This window comes from Anas platyrhynchos, chromosome 25 (genome assembly GCF_047663525.1).
Source record: "Anas platyrhynchos isolate ZD024472 breed Pekin duck chromosome 25, IASCAAS_PekinDuck_T2T, whole genome shotgun sequence".
In the NCBI taxonomy this organism is placed as follows: domain Eukaryota; kingdom Metazoa; phylum Chordata; class Aves; order Anseriformes; family Anatidae; genus Anas; species Anas platyrhynchos.
Genome location: NC_092611.1, coordinates 6,236,682 through 6,253,349, shown reverse-complemented (window position 1 = coordinate 6,253,349; position 16,668 = coordinate 6,236,682). Strand labels below are relative to the sequence as shown.

General features: G+C 63.2%; 3 protein-coding genes across 5 annotated transcripts; all 3 read right to left on the bottom strand.

Moving 5' to 3' along the window:
* Positions 1 to 1,340: 1,340 nt before the first annotated feature.
* Positions 1,341 to 8,480, bottom strand: ABCG4 (ATP binding cassette subfamily G member 4). 3 transcript variants are annotated; one of them, XM_072027639.1, is made up of 16 exons: positions 8,347 to 8,480; positions 7,966 to 8,071; positions 6,903 to 7,140; positions 4,992 to 5,109; positions 4,777 to 4,909; positions 4,537 to 4,587; positions 4,266 to 4,411; positions 3,952 to 4,075; positions 3,680 to 3,794; positions 3,414 to 3,550; positions 3,120 to 3,218; positions 2,842 to 3,010; positions 2,262 to 2,362; positions 2,015 to 2,173; positions 1,793 to 1,911; positions 1,341 to 1,716 (listed from the first exon to the last, which is right to left on the bottom strand). In XM_072027639.1, exons 3-16 carry the CDS (start codon positions 7,129 to 7,131, stop codon positions 1,491 to 1,493), a joined length of 1,926 nt encoding a protein of 641 aa, XP_071883740.1. In that variant the 5' UTR covers positions 7,132 to 7,140; positions 7,966 to 8,071; positions 8,347 to 8,480; the 3' UTR covers positions 1,341 to 1,490. The 3 variants fall into 3 exon arrangements, with proteins under 3 accessions (XP_071883740.1, XP_071883739.1, XP_027299952.1); XM_072027638.1 differs by having other exon boundaries at positions 7,966 to 8,110; positions 8,347 to 8,477; XM_027444151.3 differs by lacking the exons at positions 7,966 to 8,071; positions 8,347 to 8,480 and adding an exon at positions 7,398 to 7,532.
* Positions 8,481 to 9,209: 729 nt separating this feature from the next.
* LOC119713711 (C4b-binding protein-like) lies at positions 9,210 to 11,294 on the bottom strand. Its single transcript, XM_072027586.1, has 4 exons — positions 11,280 to 11,294; positions 9,823 to 10,111; positions 9,553 to 9,720; positions 9,210 to 9,439 (listed from the first exon to the last, which is right to left on the bottom strand). The coding sequence occupies exons 1-4, from the start codon at positions 11,292 to 11,294 to the stop codon at positions 9,219 to 9,221; spliced, it is 693 nt and encodes a 230-aa protein (XP_071883687.1). The 3' UTR covers positions 9,210 to 9,218.
* Positions 11,014 to 14,622, bottom strand: HINFP (histone H4 transcription factor). Its single transcript, XM_027444156.3, has 9 exons — positions 14,397 to 14,622; positions 14,082 to 14,308; positions 13,803 to 13,914; positions 13,485 to 13,637; positions 13,083 to 13,160; positions 12,864 to 12,984; positions 12,628 to 12,766; positions 12,243 to 12,367; positions 11,014 to 12,111 (listed from the first exon to the last, which is right to left on the bottom strand). Exons 1-9 carry the CDS (start codon positions 14,545 to 14,547, stop codon positions 11,616 to 11,618), a joined length of 1,602 nt encoding a protein of 533 aa, XP_027299957.2. The 5' UTR covers positions 14,548 to 14,622; the 3' UTR covers positions 11,014 to 11,615.
* Between the last annotated feature and the right edge of the window lie 2,046 nt (positions 14,623 to 16,668).

Genomic DNA, 16,668 nt, shown 5'->3' with positions numbered 1-16,668 from the left:
TGGGCAAGGCTGAACAAGCCCCAAGAGCAGGGCAGGAGGGGGGCAGCAGTCCCAAAAACGCCCCAAGACAGTGAGATGGAGATGGGTGACAGCCCTGCAGCTCCGCCACCCCCTGTGGCTTCCCCGCAGGGCACGGCACGGGGTCAGCAGGGGAGGAGGACGCAGGAACCGGAGGGAATTTCACAAAGGGACAGCGAGAAGTCAGCCGAGAGCCCCTGGGGAAAACCCAAATGCTCAGCACGGGGGGCGCGTCCTGCTCCCAGCCCCTCGTGGCTCCGAGCTCCTCGTGTCCGTGCTGTCCAGGCAGGGGAAACCCAGCCCTGCATCTGCCATCCACACACCCGCTGCGGAGCAGTCCCAAGACGAGCCAAGAGAAGCGAAGAAGAGTCCCGAGGATATTGCTGCAGCCTGGCCCCTGCTGCTTGTGGGGTGCCTGGGGTCGAGCTGTGCCCTCCCGTGTCCGTGCTCCAGCAGCGGGTTCCCGGTGGGATCAGCACAGCCCCGTGTCCTTCAGAGAGCCAGCGAGGTGCCCAAACGCCTTCCCTCCTCCAGGGGTGCCTCTGGAGGAGCCGCCGGGGACCCTTGCCAAAAGGGACCTTATCCAAAAGGGGCTTTACCCAAAAAGGGACCTCATCCGGACACCAGTGCCCAAGTGCAAAGCCCTTTCCCAGCGCCAGGCTCAGCTGCTGCACACAAACTGCGCCGAGACCTCACCTGCTCCCCAGCCCCAGTGCTCCTGGGACCTGTTTCTGTGCGCTCCTACCCCAGCAGGGTCCCGCTGCTTTTATCCTCTTGGCTCGGATCCCAGAGACAACCGGGACCAAAGAGGAGGCTGCCAAAGGGCTGAGAGCACCGTCCCCATCCCACAGACCCTGCCAGGTCCCCGGGTTTGTAGCAGAACAAGAGCCCCGCGTCCTCTGCCCGCTGCCTCCCCTTCCTCTCCATGCAGGCTGGCAGCAGGGAGGGCTAAAATAAAAATTAAAAAAAGAGGAAAAAAATAAAAAGAGGGGAGATCTAGGCCAAAAGGAAGAGGGGATGTAGCAATCTCTGCGGCTAGGGCGGCAGGAAACATGAAAGCCTTGTGCAACTGCTGAGTCTTTGGGCTCCTCTCCATGCTGATGCTGCCAGCCTGGTGCTCTGGGGGCTCGTGGTGGCTCCGCAGGTGTCCCCTCCTGGCACGGAGCAGCCCCCTTGGCCCTTTGGGATCGTCCCCGGTGCCCCTCGGAGAGGAGCAGGGTGGCCGGAGGGGCCCCAAGCTCCGTGGGGTCCGGCAGTCCCCGGGAAAATGAGGGCGGCAGGCGCCAGGGCTGTACAAAACGTTGGCGATGAGGAGTGCGTGGGAAGGTTAAAACAGTTCCGAGATGTCTCAAAACCCTTCTCGACTGAGCCAGGCCTGGCTGGCACCCACCGAAACGGCCCCGGGGCGCCGGGTCCGGCTGTGTCTGTCCCCAGGCCAGGCCCGGGAGCGGCAGCGGGGCCCCGCGGCCCCTTTATCTCTCCGACTTGACCTTGTACCTGAGCACCAGGTACGCCAGGAGCCGCAGGATGACGAAGAAGATGCCCAGGATGAGGAAGTCCAGGTAGAGCTTGGCCTCCTCCACGTCCAGCTCCTGCAGGATCTTGATGGGCTTTTGGAAAGGGCAGAAGTCCTCCAGGCACTCCAGGTCCTCGCGCTCCATGGCGTAGATGGTGAGGATGACGCCCTCGAAGCCGTACCTGGGGCAGAGCACCCCGTGTTGTCACCCCATGTCTGCCCCCCAGTCCCTGCCCAGCCCCACGGGGGGGTCCCCACCTGACGTAGGAGACGTAGGAGCTCCACTGCAGGTAGGTGGGGATGGTCTTGAAGCTGACGAAGAAGCCCGAGAAGAGCAGGACGGGGATGGCGGTGACGGGACCCACAAAGGTGGCCACCTGGGGAGCACAGCCGCCCAAACGCGGGTCCCCAAATTTGCTCACAGGACCCCCCCCTGCGACCTCCCCTTCCACCCCGGGTATCTCCGAGCCCCCTCCTGACCTGCAGCGAGGTGGAGGCGGCTCCGATGAGAAGCCCGAGGGACTGAGCCACCAGGGCTGTGGCGGTGGCCAGGGCGGAGAAGAGGAGGAAGCGCGTGGCTTCGGGGGGCTGCCCCGTCATCCAGTACACGATGCTGCAGTAGGCGATGGGGCAGATCACCTGCGGAGGGGACAGAGCCCTGCTGGAGCCCTGCGGGACCCTTTTCTGGGGACGCAGGGGGGGTTTGGGGCCGTGGTTTGGGGCTCACCTGGAAGGGCACGTCGGCCATGGTCTTGGCCAGGTAGTAGGCTTTCAGGCTGTACCAGTAGTTGAGGTGCTCGCGCAGGAACACCGACATCTCCTGGGGAACTGCGGGGTGGGAAGGGGTGGGCAGAGCCCCAGCCCGGGCTGCTGCAGCCCCTCTGCCCACCCCCATGGGGATAAATCCCCCCCCCGCTCCAGCAGCTGTCTGCATGCGGGCAGGAACCCAAACGGCTTCACCGGGGGGGATAAAACGAGGCTGAAAGGGGAATTTGGTGCATGGAGAAGTCAGCAGGGCCGGGGGGTTTCAGGCAGAGCTTTTTGAGGAAGCGAGAGGGAGAGGCAGCAGCGGGGAGCACAGCTCCACAGAGCTCCTCTCAGCAGGAAAAAAAACCTCCACGAGTCTGCTCTGGGCCGGGCAGCAACCAAACACAGCACTGCAATCCGCTCCGGGACATCCCCACAGACGTTTTCCCTTTTTCTTAATTTTTTTTTTCCCCCTCTCCTGCCCAGTTTCCCCCCTTTCATCCAGCTCAGCCCCCCCCCAGCACCCAGCACCCCCAGCCCCGGGGCCGGGAGCTCCTTACAGGTGAGGATGGTGGGCATGAGCGCGGCGAACATGAGGAAGAGCATGGAGAAGAAGAGGAAGCCGGTGTTGTTGAAGACTTTGCCCGCGTCGTTGCCGATGTGCAGGTAGAGCAGCCCGATCAGCACCCCGATGCAGATGTGGGACATGAACCGCAGGTGGGTCAGCACCTGTAGGAACGGGGGGCCAGGGGGCTGAGCGAGGCAGTGCCCCGGGGTGGCAGAGCACAGCCTGCCCCTTGCTCCAGGGAGAGCCCCTGGTGGGCTCCGTGCCCCTCACCGTGTCCCGCAGGATGCAGACGAAGGTTCTCTTGAAGAGGATGCAGAACTGGGTGGAGGTGCTGGTGGCGAACGTGTGGCTCTCGATGTGGTCCACGTCCTGCAAGAGCACAGACAAGCCAAAAACATGGCTCAGGGACAAGGGAGCATCTCCCAACGGGGGTACCCAAAACTCCTGGGGTGCCCCCGCTGAGCACCCGCAGCATGGGGCAGGCGGGATGGGGGTGTCCCCAGCCGGGCACCCCAGGATCTGTGCCCCCCGTGGCTCCAGGAGCCCACTCAGCTCCCCGCTCACCGCCACGCAGTGCGCCGGGCACGAGTCGGCCTTTTCGGGGCTGCCCTTCTTCTCGGCCATGGTGCACATCCCGTTCTGCACGGCGCGGAACAGGACCGGGTTGAGGTCCCCATACTCTCCCGAGGCCACCTCGATGACTGCAGAGAGGAGGACGGGAGCCCTGAGCGGTGCTGAGCCAGCCCTCGGCGTCCACCAGGAGGTGGGAGCCCCCGTCCCTTTGGGGGACCCCAAAAACACGGCCCAAAACCGGGCGGGGGGGCACTCACTGAAGTCGGCGGGGTTGTGGTAGGTGGGGCAGTGGAGGCCGAGGCCCTTCAGGTAGGGGATGAGGTTGGTCACGACGCCTTTGAAGATGCACTGGCCCTGGCTCAGGATGTACAGCTGGGGAAAAAAAAAAAAGGAAGCAAATCTGGCAAGCACGGAGCACAGCGGGGACCCCTCTCCTGCTCCTCCCCACCCGTGGGACACCTGTATCAGCCCCCCCACCCCTCCCAGGCCTTTCCTCCCTGTCCGAGGGGCCCCGTGCCCCGTCCCAAACCTTGTCGAACATCTCGAAGAGCTTGGCGCTGGGCTGGTGGATGGTGCAGATGATGGTGCGGCCGCCCTGCGCCAGGGAGCGCATCAGGGACACCACCTGGAAGCAGGAGGCGCTGTCCAAGCCGCTGCGGCCACGGAGGGGGAGGAAGAGGAGAAAAAGAAAGAGCAAAGAGAGAAGGGGAGAGGTGAGAGGGGAAAAAGGACCCCCCAAAAACACCCTCCAACTGCAGGCACCCTCTTCTTTCAGGCCCACGGAGGAGGGCACCCTGTTGCAGCCCCCCTGGGGGTCCCAGCCCGCCCCCCTGGGGGTCCCACCTGGTGGGCTCGTCGAAGAACATCACCGGGGGGTTGTTCACCAGCTCCAGGGCGATGGCCAGGCGCTTGCGCTGCCCCCCCGAGAGCGAGCTGGTGCGGGTGTAGGAGCACTCCAGCAGCCCCAGCGCCGTCAGGATCTCGTTGACCTGGGGGCACAGCCTCCGTCACCGCCATACCCCGGGGACCCTCGCCCCGTCCCCACCACCTGGGGGTCCCTCAGCCCCCATTCTGGGGCGAGATAAACCCCAAACCCACCTCCCTCAGCACTCACCAGCTCCTTCTTCACCTCCTGCTTCTCGCTCAGCTTCAGGTTAGCGGAGACCTGCGGGGGGAGGACGGGCAGGGCGAGATCCCCTCAGCCCCGGGGGCGTCCCCGATCCGTGTCGGGGGGGGGTCACAGCTCACGGCGAGGAAGCAAAGGCGAGCAGGAGTAGCCCCCCACACCCCACCACCCTCAACAGAAGGAGCCAGCAGCAGCGTGGGGGCCCCGCAGCCCCCCCCAGGAGCTCACCATCATGGCCTCGAGCACGGTGAGGTGCGGCAGCAGCATGTCGTCCTGCATGATGTAGCACGACATCTTGCGGAAGGTGCGCAGGTCCCGCGGGCGGCCGTTCACCAGGATCTGCCCCTTCATGCCCGTTTCCCTGCGGGATGGAGGAGCCCGGGGGGGTGGATGAAGCTCAGACCCCCCCCCCAAAGCCTCTCCAAGCGCCGCCCCAGCCTCACCGGTAGCCAGCCAGGATGTTCATCAGCGTGGACTTGCCGGCACCCGAGGGCCCCATGATCCCGATGAGCTCCCGTTGGCAGAACTTCCCCGACAGGCATTTGAGGAGAGTTTTGTACCCTGGGGGGGGAGAGCAGAGTGGGTCCGGAGTTTGGGATCAGTGCAAGGGGGCTGCGACAGCATCCCGGCACCGGGGGGACCCCAAAGACCTCCACGTGTGCCACAGCCGGCGGCACTTCCAGGGTGCTCTCTGCCCCCAGTTTTTGGCTGGTCCTAGAAAGAGCCGTGCCCTAGATGATCCCACAGAGCAGGAAAAAAAACAGGAGGGAGCCTGCTGAGGATGGCCACGGGGCTGTGACACGGTGCCACGTTGTGCCACCCCGGCAGAGGGGCAGGCAGAGCCCCCAGGCCTGCCGGCTGCCGCCTTCATTGGCATTCACGCCGTGGCTCCCGGCAGCAGCCACCGCTAATCAGACCTGGAATTATCTCTGCTTTAAGGCGGCTCGTTAGCATTTCGTGGCAGCAGGAACGCGGCGACGACGTGTTGGGGGGGAGCAGGGAACGAGCACAGCCCCATGCTGCCGGGAAGCGCCCCTAAACGCAGCCCCGGCAGGGGAGCTGTGGTTTGTGGGGTGCTGGGGCTACGAGGAACCACGGATGAGGTCTGGGCACCTCTTCCCAAAACGCCCACCCCACACCCCGTGGCTGCAGCTGCCTTGGGGTGATGCCACCACATCCATCCCCACCCGCAGATGGGGACAAGCCTTGGGGCCAGCCCTGCGCACCCCACAATAACGGGGCAGCCCCTCTCCTGGAGCAGAAATCCGGCACCTCCAGCCCCCCTCCGAGCCCCCATATGCACCCCTGGGGTCCGGGCACCCCGAGGGGAGAGGCACGGGGAGGGAGGGGGGCGGGCAGGGCGCCGTGGGTGCCGGCAGCGGGGCGAGCGCGCGGCGCGCATGCTGCTCACGTCGGCGCCACTGCAGCTTGCGCAGCGGTTACTCGCGTTCATTGACTGCCAGTAACCTCCTGCTTCAGCACCCGGGGCCAAATCCTGGCCGCCAGCACCACCGCGCCGCCCTGCCCGCTCCGGGGGGAGGACAGCATCCTCCTCCTGCCTCCCCCAGCACCCCAGGAGCCCTCGGCGCGCTCCTCGCCGCCGGTGCGCACCCCAAAACCCCCGGGTGCTGTGCCCTGCTCTGCCCCGGGCACCCCCAGCTCCTGGGTTTGGCCCCCACCTCGTGATTCCCCCGCATCCCGAGGCTGAGCTCGCCCTGGGGCTGGTCCCGCTGCTGGGCCCTGCCTCAGTTTCCCCACCTGCAAACCCTCGGGGCTGAGCAGGGACCCCGCAAGCCTTGCTGTGCGCACCCCCAGCCCTGCCGCCCTTCACCTTCCCCAGATCAGCTCCCCCCTGTCCCACAGGGCTGCCTGATTGGCATCCCATTAACAGAGAGCTAATTAAAGCAGACTACCACCCACCAGCTGCCAGCTGCCTCCCCTTTTTCCTCCCCGAGCGGCACACGGGGACAGGGAGCACTGCCCCGGTTGCATGGGGGCTTCTGGAAAGGACTCCACACACACCACGCACCCCTCACCATGCTGGGGCACCTTTTGGGGTCTCCTGCAGTTGGCACAGCAGCCACCACACCCCAAAACACCGTGCTGAGGAAACTCAGCTCATCCTGGCTGCCCCTCTGCCAGGAAAGTGCCATGTGTACCCCACACAGCCCCCAGAATGGGACCTGGTTTTGGGGCAGGCAGCTGAGCACCACGCCAAGCTCCTGGCCCTCCTTTTGGGCAAAAAAAAAAGGATGGATCCAGCACAGACGATGACACTGGGGACCCAGGAGAGGTCAGGGAGCGGGACGGAGCTGTGACAGCCCCAGGACCCCTGCCCGGCCGCGGCCCCCTACCTCTCTTCCTCCACCAGGAGCCCTCGCGCACGGAGTAGGACAGGTCGATGAACTCGATGTTGACGGCCGAGCGTTTCGGGAGGTGGGAGAAGCGCTGCGCCTCCGTGATGTGGTTCTCCACCTTCTTCAGGTGGGTGGTGAGCAGCGGGGCGTCCGGGGGGCTGCCGTGGCACACCGTGTCCTCCAGGGCGATGGAGACGCAGGCGGGATCCATGCCCTTCTCCGCCATGGTGGCGCGCTGGGGGAGACGCAGAGCTCACCGGGGGCCCCTTTTTTTTTTGGGACCAGGGACCCATTTCACGCCCCCATCCTTCACCAGCACAGCCCCAGTCACCAGCCCAGCACCAAACTGGTGTCACCACGCTGTCACCCGCTCCATCCCCGCTCGGCTCCCGTCCCCCTGCAGCATCACCGGCCGGGATGGGGGCATCCCCCCGTCCTAAAGGGACCCCCCCAGCTGTAGGGCTGTCCCCCCCCGAGGTTTTGCCAACCTACACGGTGCCGAGCCGCAGGCTGCAGGCGGCTCCCGGCCGCAGCTGCAGTGCACACACGCAGCCCCTGAAAGGCGAGGACGGCCTCGCGAGGAGCTGCGCCGAGATCTCCCCGCTGCAGGCGCATCCCTTGCAGGGCTGAGGGTGGGGAGGGGGAGAAAAAAAAAAAAAAAAGAAAAACACACAAAAAAAAAACACAAACAAAACCCAAAATCACCACCCCCAGCCCTAGGGGGAGAAAAGGTGGGTGCCAGGGCTGCAGGATCCCCCCCCCGCCCGCCCCCTGCAGCCTCAAGCTTTGCTCCCCCCTTGCTTAAGGGGGTCAGTGCCGGGGGTCTGATGGATGCGGGGGGGCACGGAGCTCACCTTGCTTCCTCCTCTCGTAACCAGCAGCGCTCCCAAACCCCCCCAAATCCCCCCAAAATCCCCTCTCCGGAGCTGGGCGCACGCACGAAGCGGGGGCTGGGGGCGGCAGCTCGGCCGAGGACCTTCCTCCTCCCTCCCGGCCCCTTCCCTCCCCGCTAGCCCCGAGCTTTTTGGGGACCCCCCCAAGACCCCCCCGGGGCTCTCACCTGCCGGGCTGCGGGCTCCGTTCCCAGCGCAGCTCCCGGGGCTCCGCCGCTCCCCGCTGCCGCAGCGCCGCCGCCTTTCTCCTCTCTCCTCTCCTCTCTCCCTCCCCTGCGGACAAAGGGGCGCTGCCCGGAGCCCGGGGGGGGGCTGCCGGGGGGGTGCCCGGTGCTCAGCACCCGGCTCCGGGCTGAGCTTTGTCCCTGCGGGTCCCCAGCAGCCGCGGTCCCCTCCCCATCCCCAGCCCCAGCCCTCCGCGGGGCTGCGATGCGCACGGATGGCAAGGAGGGAGGGAGGGGGGGGGGGGAAGGAGGAAGGAGGCGGCTTTTTGGGGGGGTCTGGGGGAGCCGGGGGGGTCGGGGCAGCGCCACCCGTGGCCGTGTCACCTGTGTCCGTGTCTCCCGTGGCCGTGCCGCAGCCCCCGGCCCGGCTGAGCCCCCCGCCGCTGGGGGGGGGGTGGCGACAAAAAACCCTCTTAAAGGCACCAAAGGCACCAGCCCCGCTTCCTTCCTTCGTCCCTCTCTTCCCGCACGCCCCAAAAGCCCCAGCAGCCTCCCCCCAGCTCGCCCAGCCCCCAATTTGCCACCCCTCCACCTTGCACCCCTGGGTCACCCCCCCCCCAGCTTCCCCATCACCCCCAAATCCACGCCCAGAGCCCCAAAAGCGAGGCAGAGCGCTAATTAGGAAGCTGACAGCATCCACCAAGGGCTGGCCCCAAATTGTGTGTCCCCCCCACCCCAAATCAGGGCTTTGTCCCAGCTCCCCACATCCCCAGAGCCTCACCTGGCACCGAAATGTTGAGAGATGTATGGGAATGGGTGGCACTAACGAGGGTGTTAATTAAAAATCAATAAATAAAATGGGATGAGCTGAGGAAAGCCTTCCCCTCCTGCAGCTGGGGCAGCGAGCGGAGAGACCGGGGGGTCTCCAGTCCTGGAGCCAGCTCCAAACGGGCTGCAAAGGGTTTTTAATTACCCCTGCTAATTAAATTAAATTAAAAATGCACCCCCGGTGATCCCCTCACACATCCCCACTTCTTCCCCGGGGGATTAAAGGAGGACAGACGGCCACAAACCCCAAACCTCTCCTCCCAGGTGAGGCCTTGGGGTGCTCGGAGAGAGCCCAGCGATGGGGACGCGTGGCCGAAGGAACAGCACCAGCGGGTGCAGAAACCTCGGCCCTACCTGGAGTCAAATCAGATAAAACCACCCCCTCCCCAAAACCAGCACCGTTCCCTTACTGGGGGGGTGGGAAGCTGCTACTGGGAGCCCCCGCAGGGGACGTAGCAGTCGCACTCGCAGCGGTCACAGCGCAGGAACCAACGCGCCCAGCCCGGGCGTTTGGGGACGCAGGCGGAGATCTTGATGCAGCCCCGAGCCGGGGAGGGGGACCCCAGGTGGCTCAGGGTGCCGCAGGATGAGGAGCACCCCCCGGACACCTCCCGCTCGCTGAGCTCGATCCGGCCTCGCAGGCAGATCCCTGAGAGCAAGCAGCACCGCAGCGCGTCCCTTGGGTGCTCCCCAAATCTTTTTCCAGCCCCGTGGCGGGTTTGGGGTGAGCACGGCTCCGCTGCCACCCCATGGGGTACTCACGGAGGCAGGTGGGCTTTGGGGTCCAGCGGCCGTCGGGCTGGCAGGCGCTGGCCGGGTCCCCCAGCAGCAGGTAGCCGGGCCGGCAGCTGTAGCGCACCACCGAGCCCACCCACCAGTCGTTGCCGTGCACCAGGGAGTTGAAGTCGGCCTCGGGCCGCCCGCAGTTCACTGGGGACGAGGAAAATCCCCACAAATGGGATCCAGGCCCCAAAATCTTGGCCCCAAAATGCATGGCCCCAAAATGCATGGCCCCAAACTGTGCCACTCTACCTCGGCAGAAGGATTTGTAGCCCAGCCAGCAGCAGCTGCCGGCCCCGCACTGGCTCCTCTTCAGCTCCTTGTGCTTCCCCTTGCAGCCCCCCAGGCAGATGGGCGCTGTGCCGGCCCAGTAGGTGTCCTGGGCTGCTGGGGAGAGGGGCGCAGCGGGGTTAGGGGGGCTGAGGAGCACCCTGCCCGCCAGCCCCACAGCCCGCAGGGAGCTGCGGGTGGGAGGTGTGAGCCCAAAGGCTCCTCTCAGCCTCCTCGTGAGCCCCCAAATTCTCCTTGCAGCTCGCTCTCCCTTCCCCAGTGCCAAAATTTCAGCATTTTTTGAGATCCCCCTCGTCCCAAACCCCCCGTTGTTACCTCCTGGGTACTCGCCGGAGCCCAGCGTGGCCAGCAGGGCGAGGAAGAGGAGCCCCAGCCCCATAGCACTCGCTGCCCTCCTCCCCTCGCCCCCCAGCACAGCCCAGGGGGGAAATTGAGCTGGGTTTCCATCCACAGGGCAGGGAGAGCTCCCTGGGCTGGCAGGGATTAGCGGGTGGCTCCCCATGGGCTAATCCCTGCCAGATTACCCTCCCCGGGCACGGGGTTTAAAGGGACAACCCAGGAAACCTTCCCCCACAGCCCGGGACACTCGGCTCTCCCTGTTTCACCCCCGTTTCTCCTCCAGCCCCCGTGTGTGGGGGCTGCTGGCATCGCCCCAGCACAAGGGCACGGCCCGGGATCACCCCCACAGAGTTTGGGATTAGAAAAGGAGCAGATGGCCGGGGTTTGGCCTCATTCCCTCCATCAACCCGGGCTTCCAGCAGCCTGTGCTCGAGCGCTGGAGAAAGAAAAAGGGGAACGTCGGGGTCAGCCCCACCAGCAAGCCCAGTTTCGCCCTGTCCTTGTCCAAACTGCTCGCCCAGAGGTTCTGCTCCCAGGCCCAGGCTGCTCCGGAGATGCAAACGCTGACCTTGCAGGCAGCTGACAGGAACGCCCTGAAGGAGGCAGCAAAAAAATCAAACCCGCAGCAGGAAGCGGCGAGGAAAAGAGCCCAAGCTGAACGTGGCCTCCCCGTGCCACAGGTCTCGAGGCAGGGGGCAGCTGCACCAAGCAGCAGCACAAAAAAGCTGCCAAAAGACCCCAGCAGCTCGGCCGTGGAGCTGCAGCCCCCCAGCAGCTCGGTCTCTTCTGAAGCAGGCACCAGACACGGGTGGCCCTGGCACGCTTTTATTCGTCTCTCCCAAGTCCACCGCCCAGCCAGGAGCCCAAACCCCAACGTGGGGAGGGAACCCAGGGGAAAATGAAAGCGTGAAGAAGGCTCCAAGCCCCCAGGGCTGCAGAGGGCGCTGAGGGAGAGCAGCTGCAGCCCTCTCCTGCCCTCAAGACCGCTTTGACGGGCTCAGGATGAGGTGCAGGGAAGGGATGAGGGCAGGTGTGGAGCACAAGGCAGGGGGAGAAAAGCTCTGCAGAGGGCCCAACACCTCCCCGGGTGACATTCTGCTGCACAGCACCTGTTTGGGCACAACCCAGCTGAGGACTGGGCTCAGCACAGCCCCACAGCACTGGTGAGGGAGCCTGGGGGAGGTCCCCAAGCCCCCAAAATAAAGGGACAGCTCATTCCGGCTGAGTTTTGTGACCCACAGCCAGCAGAGAGCAGTCCCTCTCCTCCGCCACGCCACCCAGGCGGGCAGGAAGCCAGCCAGCTGCACGAGGGAGAAAACACCGCCGACTTTCTCCCCCAGACACTTCCCAACTCCCCCCAAAATCCCCCCAGGAGGGAGACAAAGGACTCCGAGCTGCAGGGGGAGGCTCAGAGCTCACACGATCTGGATGCCCAGCTCCTCGGCCGTCTTCTGCAGCCGGTCCATGACGTTCTCCTCCAGCTCCACGGGCAGCCCGCCGGGCGCCACCGCCCGCTCCCGGCCGTAATACCCGGCCTCGCCCTCCCCCTGCTCGTCGCTGCCGTTTCCCACGGGGCTCCCTGGGGTGCTGGGCTCCTGCCTCGAGGTCAGAGCAGCTCCTGGCACAGCTCCGGGCCGTGCTGCCTCAGGGCTGGCAGCAGAACAAGCTGCAGCACGTGGCGGGGCTGCCCGCTGCTCGCAGACGCGGTTCTCCGCCGGGGGAGGCTCGGTGGGGGCCTCCAGGATGATGCCCTGCAGGTTGCCCTCGCCCTCGGGCAGCACCACGCAGTCGGGGGAGGCGTCCAGAGCCTCCCCCTGCTTCCCCCTGGCCTTCAGCAGCTGCTCCGTCAGCTCCACGCTCTCGTAGCGCACCAGCTGCAGCCTCATGTAGCCGTCCTCGTGTTCCTTGTACCTGGGGGGAAGACGCCAAGGAAGGAAGAATCACATTTGGGGCTCCAAAACCCCAGTGGCTGCGAGGATTGTAGCACTGTGGGGTGGCTTTGCTGCCTCCTGCACTAGGGGGGTGATAAAGGGGCGCAGTACCTGAAGCGGGGATGCCCCGAGGGCCACTTGAACTGGTGTTTCTTCCTGAGGTGCACCGTGAGGTTGTTGCCCCGCGTGAAGCACTTGTCGCAGACGTGGCACTTGTAGCGGGGCTCCGAGTCACCCTGGGGGGCAGAGAGAGGGACATAAACACCCCCAGAGCCCGAGCAGAGGGGCTGGCACCCCGTGGGAGCACGGAAGGAGCAATCAGGGTGTCAGGTGTTGATTTCAAACATCACCGCAGCCAGAAAGAAGCGCAGCCTCACGCTCCTACAGTTTGGGGCTGAGTGTGAATTTAGGGTTGGTTTTTTTTTTGGTCTCATGCTTCTGCAGAGCACAAATTTAGTGTTTTTTTGCTTTTTTTTCCTGGAGAGCATGGCCCTACCTCGTGGACCTTGCGGTAGTGCAGCTTGATGGAGCAGAGGGAGCGCGCGGTGAAGCTGCAGGCCTCGAACTCGCAGCGGTAGGCGGGCTCCTTGCTGTGTGTGTCCAGGTGCTTCCTCAAGTCGATGAGATTCTTGCAGCTAAAAGGAAACGAGGAGAAAGGGAGCAGGCTGCAGGGCGCACGCTCTGGATGCTTTTTGCCACCAGGCTGGGAGAAAAGCCAGCTCCGGCCCTCACCTGTAGTCGCAGTAGTCGCACTTGAAGGGCCGCTCCTCGCTGTGCCGAAAACGGATGTGATTGCGCAGGGAGGAGGGCAGCGGGCAGGTCATGTCGCACAGCGGGCACTTGTAGTGGTTCACTGCAGGGGAAAAACATCAGGGAACGTCAGGAAACGTCAGAAAATGTCAGCATGGGGCAGGGCAGAGCACACGGCTGGGAGAGGGAGCCTCTGCTCACCGTGGTTCCTCATGTGGTCGCGGAGCAGCCGCTCTGTGGCGAACCTCTTGGAGCAGTGAGAGCACTGAAACCTCTGCTCTGCAGCGCCGGGGCCGGGGAGGAAACGGAGAGGGCGGTGAGAAACGAGATCAAAGCGCAGAGAACGGCACAAATGAGACAAAGAGGTCGTTAGAGCGGAGCTGGAAACCCTCCTCTCCAGCCAGGAACAGCAGAGACAACGCCAAAAGGACAAGAAAATAAATAAAACATGCAAGGACCAAGCTGCCTTCCCTTTGTGCAGCCTCTAACCTCCCTGCTTCTCCCACACCACCCTTCCCAGGCCCTTCAGCACCCCACACCCAACCCTTTTGCTCCCACAGGCAGCCCCAACCACCCCACCGCCCATCCGGGGGGGCTGCTCACGGTCCAGCGCGGTCTGGCGACGGATGTGGTCGAAGAATTTGGTGTTGTTGGCGAACATCCCGCCGCAGGTGGGGCACGCCACCACCTTCTCCTGCGTGTGGCTGCGCAGGTGCTCCCGCAGCTTGCAGCGTCCCTTGAAAGAGCAGTCGCAGTCTGCACAGAGAGGAGAGAGCGCCGTGAGGATCCTCCACGCCCGGAGACAATGACAATTTCAAGAGCTCTCTGGAACTCTGGAAGGCACACAGAGCCCTCCCGTCCAACCCCTGCAGCCCAGCCCCACACCAAGCCCCCCAGAGAAGCCCCACACGCCCCTGATACCTTTCCAGCCGCAGAGCACCACGTGGTTCTCCTTCCCAGCCGCCTTGTACTCCGAGCAGAAGCTGTGATCCTCCACGTGCCGATAGAACCACTCGGGATTATCGAACGACCTCTGATGGGGAGGAGAGACAAGCAGAAGAGGGTGAGACGCCCACCCTGGCCTCAGCCAGCACACAGCAGGCGCTCTTACAGGGGCACAACCACCACTGATAGAGGCAGGGGAGGCACAGATCTCCTCCCCTGGGCCTCGGGCAGCGCTGAGCAGCGCGGGGCGCTCACCTCACAGTACTCCCACAGGCAGAGGAAGTTCTCCTGGATCTCGGGGATGATGTTGCGGCTCTGGAAGTCCAGCTGGCAGCGGCTGACGTCGGGCTGTGCCCTCAGGGCGCGCAGCCCCCACTGCTTCAGCTTGGTGTGGTAGCAGTGGAAGTAGACGTGGCGCACCAGGTCGGCCGGGCTCTCGGGCGAGCAGAACCCACACTCCTGCCACAGGCACGTGTACTCCTCTGCAACAAAAACCCACAAAAACACCCCAAAATGTACCAAACACCCCCAAATACGGACATTTTGGGGCCTCACCCAGCGGGCCCTCACCCAGCGGGTCCAGCTCGTCGCGCCGCTCCCCGGGCAGGTGGTGCCTCAGGTGCTGGGCTACGTGGCCGCAGAACTCCTCCATGGCGGCGGCGGCGAAGGAGCAGGCGGCCCACTCGCAGCGCAGCTCCACCGCCTCCCTCACGGGCGCCATGGCGGCCTCAGCCCCGGCCCCGGCCCTGCCTCACAAAGGGGGAGCCGGAAAGCAACGGACCGCGCCCCGGCCGCCAGCCAATGGGAGCCGCCCGCCGCTCGGCCGCCGGCCAATCGCAGCGCCGGGCGCGCACCCGCGCGTCCTGCGGTGGAAAGGGGGCGGGTGGGGTGAGGAGGTGGAGAACGAAGGTTCCGGGCATAAATCTGTCCCCCCTCCCCACCCCCCCAAAAAAAACCTCAAACCCCAATAGGGCCGCGGCCCCCCAGCCCCAGCACAGGGCTGGCCCAGGAGCCCCTCAGCACCACCGTCGTGGGCAGAAAGTTATGCACGGCTGCCCTCCTGCACACATCTCTAACCCCTTATAACATGGCGATAGGGCAGGATATGGCCCTGTGCGACGTTCGCCCGTCATCACCTTGCTGGCTGGTTGGCATTGCGCAGCTCAGCCCCCAATGGAATCATTAGGGTTGGAAGAGACCTCCAAGATCACCTGGTGCAACTATCCCCTACCACCAATGTCACCACTGAGCCATGTCCCCAAGCACCACGTCCAACCTCTCCTTGAACACCCCCAGGGACGGTGACTCCACCACCTCCCTGGGCAACCCGTCCCAACGCCTGGCTGCTCGTCCTGAGGAGAAATGTCTCCTAAATCCCAACCTAAACCTCGCCTGGCACAACTTGTGGCCACTCCCTCTAGTCCTATCACTAGCTACCTGTGAGGCTGACCCCCAGCTCCCCACACCTTCCTTACAGGCAGTTGCAGAGAGCAATAAGGCGTCCCCTGAGCCTCCTCTTCCCCAGACTAAACAACCCCAGTTCCCTCAGCCGCTCCTCACAGGATTTGTGTTCCATATCTGCACAGGATGACAAGTATAACTTGCACTGGGACCAGCTCACACCTGGGCTTGATAAACTCATACCCCAGGCTCCATACCCAGCACATCAGGGTTTTTGGTGTGGCTCTTGCAGCAGCGGAGAACAAAGCTTGGCACAGGCTTTGCAGCTGCCACAGATTCATTTCAACGCCTCCAGGGCAAATGCTGCTGCCGTTGTCAACAAACACAACCAAAATTCCTCTCAGTGCACACGCTTGCAACCTAAATACACACATCTGGGCATCCTGGCCAAACACAAAACACACAAAAAAAAACATGCTATCCATTGGTATTACGTTGCCGCTGTGAGACAATGTGACATATTCTCTTTACCCAGTAATGAAAAGACAGATTGAAATGACAGTTTGAAATAAACAAATATGCATTGAGTATTGCATCTGCTGCTCCAGGTTTTTGTAGTACAGAACAGAGACACAATTATTACAGCGGTTTGCTTTGGCACAGGTAAATACCATGCTAAACAGAATGGGATTTTATAAAACGTGCCATAAAAAGGTGCCTTGTCAATACACAATTGCTTCCATAACTCCTATTGTACACACAGTACGTGCCTAAATCCACTAAATAATATAGAAAATCTGGATCTGATGCTTTTTCAAAGGAAAATGTAAGTTAAGGGATGGATTCCCTCTAAAAGAAGGCTGAGTTTTTATTTTATCTCTGTTTAATTATTTTCTGCAGGACCTGTTGTTGTTTTCAGTGTAATTGTTTTGTAATCAGTACACCTGGACTAGCACAAAGCTATTAGCTTGAACAGGGCTTGGCTTTAACTTGTGAATCCTAACTAAAGTATATAAATATCTGGCACAGGAGACAAAACTGGATGGGAAGCCTGCCAAGAAGCAGGTGGCAAACTAAGCTTATTGCTGACGAGGCAAAGACAACTCTGCTGTTGGGACCTCACATCTGCCCACGCTTCCCTACCCTGCCTGGTGCTTCCTGCCCTTGTAACACCTGTCAGCACTGCGCATACCAGGTGGGGGCAGCCAGGGACAGTCTGGCCAAAATAAGACTTGTCCACGGAGAGGGCAAATATACACGGTTAAAGACTCCATTCACAGGAGCTGGGGTTTTCCAAGAGGCTGTGGGATGTCCTCTTGGTCCTGAGCACTGCATCAGAGCAGGCAGAACACCCGAATCATTCCATAAGTTGGGAATTCTGTACATCGGGAATTACTTGTGATGTTACCTCAGCTCTGCCTTCCCTACTTTTCTCAATGGC

Coding starts and splice junctions, on each gene's coding strand:
- HINFP (XM_027444156.3), bottom strand. CDS start 14,547: ATGGCGCCCGTGAGGGAGGCGGTGGAGCTGCGCTGCGAGTGGGCCGCC. Junction 13,161..13,484: donor TCGCCAGACCGCGCTGGACC/GTGAGCAGCCCC, acceptor CCGGCGCTGCAG/AGCAGAGGTTTCAGTGCTCT. Junction 12,368..12,627: donor ACTACCGCAAGGTCCACGAG/GTAGGGCCATGC, acceptor TCTGCCCCCCAG/GGTGACTCGGAGCCCCGCTA.
- LOC119713711 (XM_072027586.1), bottom strand. Junction 9,721..9,822: donor CTACAAATCCTTCTGCCGAG/GTAGAGTGGCAC, acceptor CCTCGTCCCCAG/TGAACTGCGGGCGGCCCGAG. Junction 9,440..9,552: donor CCCAAAGCCCACCTGCCTCC/GTGAGTACCCCA, acceptor GCTTGCTCTCAG/GGATCTGCCTGCGAGGCCGG.
- ABCG4 (XM_027444151.3), bottom strand. CDS start 7,520: ATGCGCCTGCAGCGGGGAGATCTCGGCGCAGCTCCTCGCGAGGCCGTC. Junction 4,412..4,536: donor AGGAGGTGAAGAAGGAGCTG/GTGAGTGCTGAG, acceptor CTGTGCCCCCAG/GTCAACGAGATCCTGACGGC. Junction 3,795..3,951: donor TCTTCGAGATGTTCGACAAG/GTTTGGGACGGG, acceptor TTTTTTCCCCAG/CTGTACATCCTGAGCCAGGG.